This window comes from Petromyzon marinus, chromosome 66 (assembly GCF_048934315.1).
Source record: "Petromyzon marinus isolate PM22_M1 ecotype Great Lakes invasive population chromosome 66, UKy_Petmar_22M1.pri1.0, whole genome shotgun sequence".
NCBI lineage: Eukaryota > Metazoa > Chordata > Hyperoartia > Petromyzontiformes > Petromyzontidae > Petromyzon > Petromyzon marinus.
Window position 1 is genome coordinate 4,639,647 of NC_133732.1, and position 12,333 is coordinate 4,651,979.

General features: G+C 49.8%; 1 protein-coding gene across 2 annotated transcripts in view; it reads right to left on the minus strand.

Moving 5' to 3' along the window:
- The window catches only part of PLG (plasminogen), a 179,103-nt gene that overhangs the window by 30,073 nt on the left and 136,697 nt on the right, over nt 1–12,333 (minus strand). For both annotated transcript variants that reach the window (XM_076054559.1, XM_076054560.1), the window contains 3 exons: nt 11,743–11,861; nt 4,824–4,995; nt 3,061–3,254 (listed from right to left, as the gene is read on the minus strand). In XM_076054559.1, coding sequence (XP_075910674.1) covers nt 3,061–3,254; nt 4,824–4,995; nt 11,743–11,861 — 485 coding nt within the window. The remainder of the gene's footprint in view (nt 1–3,060; nt 3,255–4,823; nt 4,996–11,742; nt 11,862–12,333) is intronic.

Below are 12,333 nucleotides of genomic sequence, written 5' to 3' on the forward strand. Positions count from 1 at the left end.
TTAGCTCTTTCGGTAAAGTCACGTTGAAGGGAAACAATAAAGTAATACAAAATATATATAAAACAATAAAAAAAATTCTCACGACGTTTCGACCATAACACAAACGGTCGTCGTCAGGTGTTATGGTCAAAACGTCGTGAGAATTTTTTTATTGTTATACATTTTATTATTTTATTGTTTTCCCTTCAACGTGGTGACTTTACCGAAAGAGCTAAGAATACGAATCACTGCGGTCACGAAAGCTTTAAATCTTTTAACAGCTGTTACAGGATCAAATGAATCCGGGACAGAATGAATGATGCATTTTGCAAATGTGCTATTTGTTCAAATGGGAAGACCCACGTGCAAACGACGCCATATATTGGGCCTAAAGCGTGGACGTAAATTTGGGGCCTTTTGGCGTCGTCCTCTGGTCCGACACTGCTCGTGAGACTGGGCCAGGGAGGGTGCTGCTGATGTCACCGGTGTGTACGCCAATCAGTGTCACAGACGACGCATCGATTCATGATCATCGATTCATGATCGGCACACAAGGCGTGTGAGCGCGAGTGTCTGCGGTTTAACGCACCAACTGAAATTCCTTGCCAAAGGCCTCATCCATGTCGGTGTTTGAACGTCTGAAGTTGCATCGCTCGAAAGGGTAAAAGCTATTCTTATTTCTTCGGTACTTTGATACTCCCACAAGACGTACAGTAGCTGCTCTTTGCTTTTTTTCGGTAAGGTCACGTTGGTATACACGGTGGTACCTCGCAGATAGAACTTAATTCGTTCCAAAACCGTGTTCGGACACCGATTTGTTCGAACACCGAATCAATTTTCCCCGTAAGAGTGAATGGAAATAGCATTAGTTGGTTCCCCACCCCAAGGACGCTCCTATTATGGGCCATTTTTACACAAAAGTTTGCGACATTAAAAAAATACAGAGCAGTACATAAAAGCATAACAACAGACAAGAAACGCAGTTATAATTAATCCAATGAATGAACATTGAAACTTCACTTTTACCTGTAGTGGAAGGTGGTGAGGACAAAGTTAACGGAACGATGTTTTTTTTTTGGCGGGTCTGCCGCTGGGCGAGAGCCGCGCGTCTCGGTCGCCATGGTTACAAGTCTCGGTCGCCATGGTTACGTGTCTCGGTCGCCCTGGTTGCGAGTCTCGGTCGCCATGGCTACGCATCTCGGTCGCCATGGCTACGTGTCCCCGTTGCCATGGCTACGCGTCTCGGCCCACGCAGCTTCCTTCCAGCTGTCCGACCTCCGAATGTTTGTCCGATGTCCGGGGCACAAACAAAAAATTGGTTCGTAATTTTTTTGGTTCGATCGCCGAATTGTTCCTCGTCCTGGGGCGTAATCGATCTCCAAGGTTCTACCGTTGATTCATAAAACAATCCTTGCTGTGGGTTTCCCACCTGATGACGATCGAAATGTCGTGATCTAATTAACTTTATTTTGATACCTACTACGTGACTTTAACGAAAGAACCCAAGAGCGCGCATCCCTGCAGTCACGAAAACTTCAAATCAAGATCGTATCTGCTGCTCACCGCCGGGCTACGGAGTGCCCCGATACGCGCGGTGGCATTGCCCTTGTGCTGGTCACCTTAAGGCGTCGTTCTCTGGTCTACTGACACTGCCGGTGAGGCTGGGGCCTAGAGAAGGCCGCTGTCTCTGGTGTAGGCCAATAAGCCTCACAGACAATGCCGTAGAACATTCTAATTACATTGTTATTAAAGACAATGCACACATAAGTAACAGTGTAATATTATAATATTATTATTATTATTATACTGTTCTACTGACGCTGCCGGTGAGGCTGGGGCCTAGAGAAGGCCGCTGTCTCTGGTGTAGGCCAATAAGCCTCAAAGACAATGCCGTAGAACATTCTAATTACATTGTTATTAAAGACAATGCACACATAAGTAACATAAGTAACAGTATAATAATATTATAATAATATTATTATACTGTTCTACTGACACTGCCGATGAGGCTGGAGCCTAGAGAAGGCCGCTGTCTCTGCTGCAGGCAAATCAGCTTCAAAGACAATGCCGTAGAACATTCTAATTACATTGTTACTAAAGACAATGCACACATAAGTAACATAAGTAACAGTATAATAATATTATAATAATATTATTATACTCTTCTACTGACACTGCCGATGAGGCTGGACCCTAGAGAAGGCCGCTGTCTCTGCTGTAGGCCAATAAGCTTCAAAGACAATGCCGTAGAACATTCTGATTACATTGTTACTAAAGACAATGCACACATAAGTAACATAAGTAACAGTATAATAATATTATAATAATATTATTATACTCTTCTACTGACACTGCCGATGAGGCTGGACCCTAGAGAAGGCCGCTGTCTCTGCTGCAGGCTAATCAGCCTCAAAGACAATGCCGTAGAACATTCTGATTACATTGTTACTAAAGACAATGCACACGTAAGTAACAGTATAATATTATAATAATATTATTATACTGTTCTACTGACACTGCCGGTGAGGCTGGACCCTAGAGAAGGCCGCTGTCTCTGCTGCAGGCCAATCAGCTTCAAAGACAATGCCGTAGAACGTTGTAATTACATTGTTACTAAAGACAATGCACACATAAGTAACATAAGTAACGGTGTAATAATATTATACTGTTCTACTGACGCTGCCGATGAGGCTGGGCCACGAAGGAGGCCGCCGCTGTCTGTGGTGTGGGCCAATCAGTGTCACAGACAGGGCAACCGGCTTTACAATCGCAGCCACGTCTGCACGTCCACCGCACGTGGTATAGCGCGTGCGTGTGTGTGCGCGCGTGGCCAACGCGGCAAACTTGATTCCTCGCAAAGGTCGTCACCCATCCACGTTGGCGTCTGAACGTCTCGACACGACAACGTCCCGCCGCCGAACTCGCAAGCAAGGCCCGGGCGCACAAACTCCCATCCCCATGGGTCTCTTCCCCTCCGTCGCAACGTGGAAGCCTCCCTCCACCGCTACCAATGCATCCGTTCACCGCAACCCCAACGCCCCATGCCGAGGTTTCGCCGTGTGCCGCCCCAGGCGCACCCACCGGCCTCCGGTGAAACTTGCGGAGGCTGCGCAACTTGAGCCGTCCCCGCCTGGGAATCGGCGACGCCGGCGACGGCTCCGCCGGTGCCGCACGAGGGCACGTCGCAGTACTCCCAGCGCTGCTCGGGGTCCGCGGTGTAGCACCAGGGCAGCTTCTCGCCGTCCGGGTTGCGGCAGTAGTTGCTCACCAGGCCCCTGTTTTTTTTTGTGCGCCGAGCGGGACAGGAACGGGTGCGAGCTTACCCGCTGGCGCCCGCCGCCCACCGCCCCAGACTCCCGGTGCCGGTGACGTGAGCGAGCAGCCACCCCCCCCCCCCCAAACCCCCCCAACCGGTGGCGATGTTTGCTACACATCGCACTGCGGTGGGTGGGGGGGGGGTACTCAGGGTAGGCCCAAGTCGCACGTACACGAAGACTTTTGTGGGCAAATGCTGTTAGAGCGAGCAGTCATGGAGCATGCCGGCACTGTGGCACGCGGGGGTCGGGAGGGGGGGGGGGGGGTTGGGCCAGCACCACCACGCCCGGCCGCCTTTGTATCCCCGCCCCGGTCCCCCCCTCCCCCGATTGTGTCGATGTCCGTTACCCATTTGAGGCCGAGCCGACCTAGGGGAGGACAGCGTTCGTGGCGACGGCCGCGGAGTGGGAATATAAACTTTGGCGGCGTGGTTGTTTGTTGTTGTTGTTTGTGTTGTTGTTGTTTGTGTTGTTGTTGTTGTTTGTGTTGTTGTTGTTTGTGTTGTTGTTGTTGTTTGTGTTGTTGTTGTTTGTGTTGTTGTTGTTTGTGTTGTTGTGTTGTTGTGTGACGTTCTGATCTGCCCCGATTGGACATTGTAACCCCCCTACCCCCCACCCCCGCCAGCCCTGCTGGCAGCTCCGTACGGTGCGAAAGAAGTTCAGCAAACGTGGACCGGTGACGGAAGAGATCCATGGGCTCCCAACGCGGAGTCTAAATGCGACACATTGTGATTCTGGGTTCTGAGCGCGGTGCGGGAGAGGGGAGGGAGGGACGGAGGAAGGCAAGGGAGGTGGGGGGGGGAGAGGGAGGGGGGAGGGAGGGGGGGAGGGGGGAGGTGGGGGAGGGAGAGGGAGGGGGGGGAGGGAGGTGGGGGAGGGGGGGGAGGGAGGTGGGGGAGGGAGAGGGAGGGGGGGAGGGAGGGGGGGGGGAGAGGGAGGGGGGGAGGGAGGTGGGGGGGAGAGGGAGGGGGGGAGGGAGGTGGGGGGGAGAGAGGGAGGGGGGGGAGGGGGGAAGAGAGAGAGAGAGGGGGGGGGAGGGAGGGAGGGGGGGGAGGGAGGGGCGGGAGAGAGGGAGGGGGGGGAGAGGGAGGGGGAGGAGAGGGAGGGGGGGAGGGAGGTGGGGGGGAGAGGGGGAGGGAGGTGGGGGGGAGAGGGAGGGGGGGAGGGAGGTGGGGGGGAGAGAGGGAGGGGGGGAGAGGGGGGGGAGGGGGGAAGAGAGAGAGAGAGGGGGGGGGAGGGAGGGAGGGGGGGGAGGGAGGGGCGGGAGAGAGGGAGGGGGGGGAGAGGGAGGGGGAGGAGAGGGAGGGGGGGAGGGGGAGGGGGGAGGGAGGGGGGGGAGAGAGGGAGAGAGGGAGGGGGGGATAGAAGGAGGGGGGGGGGATAGAGGGAAGGAGGGTGGGAAGGAGGGGAGGGAGGGGGGAAGAGAGAGAGAGGGGGGGGGTGGAGGGAGGGAGTAGAGAGAGGGAGGGAGTAGAGAGAGGGAGGGAGTAGAGAGCGAGGGATGGGAGGCGAGGGAGTGCCCCGACTCACTGGCAGCTGTAGACGTCAGGCGTGCGGGTGTGTGAGTGCGGAGTCTGCGAGGCCCAGGCCTGGCACGCCTTGCCCGAGACGGTGATCGCCACGGTGCCCCGGTACCCTTCCCCCGTGCCCTTCACGCACGACGTGGTCAGCTCCGGCGCGGCGTTCTCCGGCGGCTCGCCCTCTGCGTTTGGCGGGAGACAGGGCGGAAGTCGTCGCTCCTCCAGCCCTCGTCGCTCCTCCAGCCCTCGTCGCTCCTCCAGCCCTCGTCGCTCCTCGTCGAGCACGGAGGCGCTCGGAGCGCCGGCGGAGGCGCTCGGAGCGCCGCCTCGCCGAACGGATCTCGTCAACGGGCGAGCGGCCAAACTCGGGCGGTCGGCCGCCCTCTCGCTGGCAGAGGCGGCTGCTTTGGGCGAGCCCGTCGATTGAGGAGCGCTCCGTCGCTCGCCCGGGAAAGCGGCCGCCGACCGCGCCGACTCCGCTCGCCGCGGACGCAATCAGAACGTTCTACGGCTTTGTCTTTGAGGCTGATTGGCCTGCAGCAGAGACAGCGGCCTTCTCTAGGGCCCAGCCTCACCGGCAGCGTCAGTAGAACAGTACAATAATAATATTATTATAATATTATTATACTGTTACTTATGTTACTTATGTGTGCATTGTCTTTAGTAACAATGTAATTAGAATGTTCTACGGCATTGTCTTTGAAGCTGATTGGCCTGCAGCAGAGACAGCGGCCTTCTCTAGGCCCTAGCCTCACCGGCAGCGTCAGTAGAACAGTATAATAATATTATTATTATATTATTATACTCATAATAAAGGTTTTTGGGTTAGATCGCGTTTATTTATAAATGTGTCGTAACCCTCCACCACCCGACACGGCCAATCAGCAAAGAAAAGTGTCACGTTGACAAAAGACAAATAATTCACTACTTCAGCCCACCGGTGTGTTGAAGAGTTAATCCACATTTACAGTTTGAGTACGACGTTTCGCTGGTAAATACTTCCAGCATCATCGGGCAATTCGCCAGAATGGTAAAGCCCTCGCTTGCTCCCGGTTTTATATAGAGCAGAAGAGTGACGTCATCACTTAACTCATCAGGTGCAGTGATTAGAGGCGGAGGGGGGGGTAATGCAATTATATAATCGATTAGTAATCAGTCATTGGTTATGATTAGTAATGAGTTGTAGATTAGTAATTCTTTAAATCAAAATGTAATGTGTATTATTTAATAATACGCTTCCAGGCCGCACTGAGCCGGTAGCTGTCAGAGCGATTAAAGTTATTCTTGTTCCTCTCAATTTCAATGGATTCTCTAATTAGTCTTTGCCAGTAATAATTAGTTTTACACACCACTGCAACATTGTCAAAATCAATTGAGTGTCCTTGTTGACAAGCATGTTCTGCCACTGCCGACAGTTGTGTTTGAGATAATTTAATATTTCTCTGATGTTCTTTTAGTCTTACGCTGATGTTACGTCCCGTCTGCCCAATGTAGCAGCTGCCACATGAACAATTAATCCGATATACACCTTCTGTTGATAGTTTAGGTAATGCGTCTTTAGTGCAAGATACTAGTTTTTGAATTTTGTGTACTGTACCAAATCTTACTGTAATGTTTTGCTTTTGCAAAACGCGGGCTAATTTGTCAGTTACTCCTGAGATATATGGAATTTTTATTGTTTTAACAATCTGGTCGCTTTTAGTAGTATTGCTTTGCGATCGTGATTTGGCATTCAGTGCTCTGTTAATTTGAGCATTATTGTAGCCATTCTGTCGTAGTGCGTCTTTAACGTGTTTAATCTCTCTCACTAGACTCTCACCATCTGACACTGTTTTCGCCCGATGCACGAGCGTCTTAATAAGAGAGGATTTTTGAGCTGGATGATGATGTGATTCTGCATTCAGATAGGCATCAGTGTGCGTTTGCTTTCTGTAAACGCTGTGTGTTATTTTACCGTTTAGGCCATGTCCAAGCAAAATATCTAGGAATGGGAGTGTATTATTCACCTCCATTTCCATGGTGAACTGGATGGCCGGGTTTTGTGCATTGAGATGATTTAGAAAATCATTAAGTGTATCTTTACCATGTGGCCAGACAACCAAAGTGTCATCCACATACCTAAACCAAAAGGATGGTTTTAATGTGCTCGAGGCAAGTGCTCTTATTTCAAAGTTTTCCATGTACAAATTTGCTATAGCAGGGGATAAAGGAGAACCCATTGCTGCTCCTTCCTTTTGTTTAAAGAAATCCCCTCTCCATAAGAAGTAAGTGTTATTTAAGCAATGGCCAGCAAGTTTCGGAATATCTTTTTGTAAACTGGTATTCTTTACTAGTGTATCAAGTAATTTAAGCGATTCGTCCACTGGAACCTTAGTGAATAGAGAAATCACATCAAAGCTTACCAGAATATCATCAGGAGTAAGTTTAATATCTTTAATCACATTCACAAGATGTTCTGAATTTTTTTATGAATGAAGATGTCTTACCGATGTAGGGCTGTATTTGTTTGGTTATATATTTTGCTAATTGATATGTGGCAGAGCCAATTGTGCTGACTATGGGTCGTAATGGGATGCCGATTTTATGAATCTTTGGTAGCCCATAGAGTCTAGGTGGTTTTGAGGCCCTTGGCTTAATTAGGTATTGCTCATTTTTAGGGATTAATGAATTTGCAATTATTGCAGTGGTCTTACGTTCTAAAGTATTAGTTGGATCTCGTTTAATTTTAATGTAGGTACTTTCCTCTAGTAAATTTCTAATTTTATTATCATAATCGGCTCGTGACATCAGTACAGTAGTGCGGCCTTTATCAGCTGCTAGGATTTGGATATCCTTATTTACACGCAGCTCTCTTAAGGCTTTTGCCTCGTTAGAGCTAATATTTACTTTTGGAACTTTGTTATTCTCAATTATTTTAGCAACCTCATGTCTAGTCATCTCTGCCTCATTATGTGGAAGGAGTCTAACTGCTGATTCTACCTCAGCAATTATCTCATCCACTGGAATTGTGCGTGGGGTAACGGCAAAGTTAAGGCCTTTAGAAAGGATAGAGACCATGTCACCGGTTAATACAGTGTTGGTCAAGTTCAGTACAGTTTTGTTTTTACATTTTTGGGTTTCAGTAGGGATTTGTTTATTATGTAGTCTAGAAAATTTATTAATTTGGTTAGTTTTTGTTAGTTTAAACACATTATCAGCCGATTGTTGTGTTATGTTATCGATTATATTCCAATAATGCATAGATACACTATTGCTTATATCTAAGTGTAACTGCTTTAGCGATTCCGAAATGTAAGATAATTCACTCCTATTGTGCTGTATTCTCTCTATTAATAATAATTCGCTAGCTTTGTGTAGTATTTGGTTAGCTTTAGAAGACTTTATGTGATGTGTTATTTTAACTGCGTTTGGTATTACCTTTGAATCTCTGCACCTTTTGAGGAACGCCAGTGAAGATATCAATTTCATCCGCTTAATGCGAAGCTTCTCCAATTTTCTGGTTTTAAGAAAAGTATCCTCCCCATAGAGGTTAGTCAGTTTAACACGTAGGCTTTCGCGACCAATATTATTCATAATAAAGGTTTTTGGGTTAGATCGCGTTTATTTATAAATGTGTCATAACCCTCCACCACCCGACACGGCCAATCAGCAAAGAAAAGTGTCACGTTGACAAAAGACAAATAATTCACTACTTCAGCCCACCGGTGTGTTGAAGAGTTAATCCACATTTACAGTTTGAGTACGACGTTTCGCTGGTAAATACTTCCAGCATCATCGGGCAATTCGCCAGAATGGTAAAGCCCTCGCTTGCTCCCGGTTTTATATAGAGCAGAAGAGTGACGTCATCACTTAACTCATCAGGTGCAGTGATTAGAGGCGGAGGGGGGGGGTAATGTAATTATATAATCGATTAGTAATCAGTCATTGGTTATGATTAGTAATGAGTTGTAGATTAGTAATTCTTTAAATCAAAATGTAATGTGTATTATTTAATAATACGCTTCCAGGCCGCACTGAGCCGGTAGCTGTCAGAGCGATTAAAGTTATTCTTGTTCCTCTCAATTTCAATGGATTCTCTAATTAGTCTTTGCCAGTAATAATTAGTTTTACACACCACTGCAACATTGTCAAAATCAATTGAGTGTCCTTGTTGACAAGCATGTTCTGCCACTGCCGACAGTTGTGTTTGAGATAATTTAATATTTCTCTGATGTTCTTTTAGTCTTACGCTGATGTTACGTCCCGTCTGCCCAATGTAGCAGCTGCCACATGAACAATTAATCCGATATACACCTTCTGTTGATAGTTTAGGTAATGCGTCTTTAGTGCAAGATACTAGTTTTTGAATTTTGTGTACTGTACCAAATCTTACTGTAATGTTTTGCTTTTGCAAAACGCGGGCTAATTTGTCAGTTACTCCTGAGATATATGGAATTTTTATTGTTTTAACAATCTGGTCGCTTTTAGTAGTATTGCTTTGCGATCGTGATTTGGCATTCAGTGCTCTGTTAATTTGAGCATTATTGTAGCCATTCTGTCGTAGTGCGTCTTTAACGTGTTTAATCTCTCTCACTAGACTCTCACCATCTGACACTGTTTTCGCCCGATGCACGAGCGTCTTAATAAGAGAGGATTTTTGAGCTGGATGATGATGTGATTCTGCATTCAGATAGGCATCAGTGTGCGTTTGCTTTCTGTAAACGCTGTGTGTTATTTTACCGTTTAGGCCATGTCCAAGCAAAATATCTAGGAATGGGAGTGTATTATTCACCTCCATTTCCATGGTGAACTGGATGGCCGGGTTTTGTGCATTGAGATGATTTAGAAAATCATTAAGTGTATCTTTACCATGTGGCCAGACAACCAAAGTGTCATCCACATACCTAAACCAAAAGGATGGTTTTAATGTGCTCGAGGCAAGTGCTCTTATTTCAAAGACTAATTAGAGAATCCATTGAAATTGAGAGGAACAAGAATAACTTTAATCGCTCTGACAGCTACCGGCTCAGTGCGGCCTGGAAGCGTATTATTAAATAATACACATTACATTTTGATTTAAAGAATTACTAATCTACAACTCATTACTAATCATAACCAATGACTGATTACTAATCGATTATATAATTACATTACCCCCCCCTCCGCCTCTAATCACTGCACCTGATGAGTTAAGTGATGACGTCACTCTTCTGCTCTATATAAAACCGGGAGCAAGCGAGGGCTTTACCATTCTGGCGAATTGCCCGATGATGCTGGAAGTATTTACCAGCGAAACGTCGTACTCAAACTGTAAATGTGGATTAACTCTTCAACACACCGGTGGGCTGAAGTAGTGAATTATTTGTCTTTTGTCAACGTGACACTTTTCTTTGCTGATTGGCCGTGTCGGGTGGTGGAGGGTTACGACACATTTATAAATAAACGCGATCTAACCCAAAAACCGTTATTATGAATAATATTGGTCGCGAAAGCCTACATATTATTATACTGTTACTTATGTTACTTATGTGTGCATTGTCTTTAGTAACAATGTAATTAGAATGTTCTACGGCATTGTCTTTGAGGCTTATTGGCCTGCAGCAGAGACAGCGGCCAGTCGGTCGAAGGCCTCCCCACGGCAGCTCGCCCGGGAAGCCGCCCGCCCGCCCGCCCGCCCGCGACTCTTCCGGCGCCGCCGCCGCCGCCGCCGCCGTTCCCTCCTCACCGACGAGCTATCGGCCGCCGGCCACGCCGACCCCGCTGAACCGCCAATCAGGTCGCCGTCATCGCCGTCATCGCCGTCATCGCCGGCGGCGGCGGCGGCAGCTTTCGTTTGGCCCGGCCATGGAACACGGCGGTCAACGGCATCGTCGCGCGGCGCTTTGGGCCCGTCTGGAACGTTCTGTCCGCCCGGCGTTAGGAAGCAGCTGGGAGCTACGCCGCACTTTGAAATCGTCGTCGTCGTCATCGTCGTCGTCATCGTCGTCATCGTCGTCGTCATCGTCGTCCTCGTCGTCATCGTCGTCATCGTCGTCGTCGTTTGCTGTCCTTGCCCTCGCGCCGCCGAGTAGCCTGGTCGGCTACGTACGGCGCGAATGAAGATCAGCGTCCACAAAGACAAAGATCCCCCGTGTAGCCTGCCGCAGACTGTAGGGGGCAAGTGCCGCTAGTAGCGAGCAGCAGCAGCAGCAGCAGCTGCTGCAGCAGCTGCTGCAGCAGCTGCAGCAGCTGCAGCAGCAGCTGCTGCAGCAGCAGCATAGCAGCAGCAGCTGCTGCTGCTGCAGCTATGAAGGCCGCCGGCACTGTGGCACACGAGGGGGGGTGGGTGGCCGGCAGCACCGCGCCCCGGCCGCCTTTGTCTCCCCCAGTGCTGGCGGTGTTCACTACACCGCTACACCGCTACACCGCTACAGCAGCTACTCACTTGAGGCTGAGTTGACCTCGTGGAGGCCCCAGGGACCGGTTCAGAGAATCGTCACCCCCCGTGTTGGCCATGTGGGGGGAATCATCCAATACGACTGTGACGTCACCGTCGCCGCGGCGATGGCGACCGTGACGCCCACTACGACTGTGATGTCACCGTCGCCGCGGCCACGATGACCGTGACGCCCACTACGACTGTGATGTCACCGTCGCCGCGGCTACGACGACCGTGACGTCACCGTCACCACTATGGCCCTGACGTCACCGTCACCACTACGACCATGACGTCACCGTCACCACTACGACCGTGACGTCACCGTCACCACTACGAACGTGACGTCACCGTCACCACTACGGCCCTGACATCACCGTCACCGCGGAGACCGTGACCTCACCGTCACCACTACGACCGTGACGTCACCGTCACCACTACGACGGCCGTGACGTCACCGTCACCACTACGGCCCTGACGTCACCGTCACCACTACGACGGCCGTGACGTCACCGTCGCCGCGGGGACGTCTCACCGCACTTGGAGAGAGCGCAGTGCTCCCAGCGCTGCGCGGCGTCCGTGGTGAAGCACCAGGGGCGAGACTCCTTGTTGGGGTTGCGGCAGAAGTTGTTGGCCAGGTCGCTCCCTGCGAAGCTGGGGTCAAGCGGGCAACACGCACACAGTGACACACACACACAGTGACACACACAGTGACACACACACACAGTGACACACACACACATAGTGACACACACACACACACACAGTGACACACACACACAGTGACACACACAGTGACACACACAGTGACACACACACACACACACAGTGACACACACACACACACAGTGACACACACACACAGTGACACACACACACACACAGTGACACACACAGTGACACACACACACAGTGACACACACACACAGTGACACACACAGTGACACACACAGTGACACACACACACAGTGACACACACACACAGTGACACACACACACAGTGACACACACACACAGTGACACACACACAGTGACACACACACACAGTGACACACACAGTGACACACACACACAGTGACACACACACAGTGACACACACACACACACAGTGACACACACACAGTGA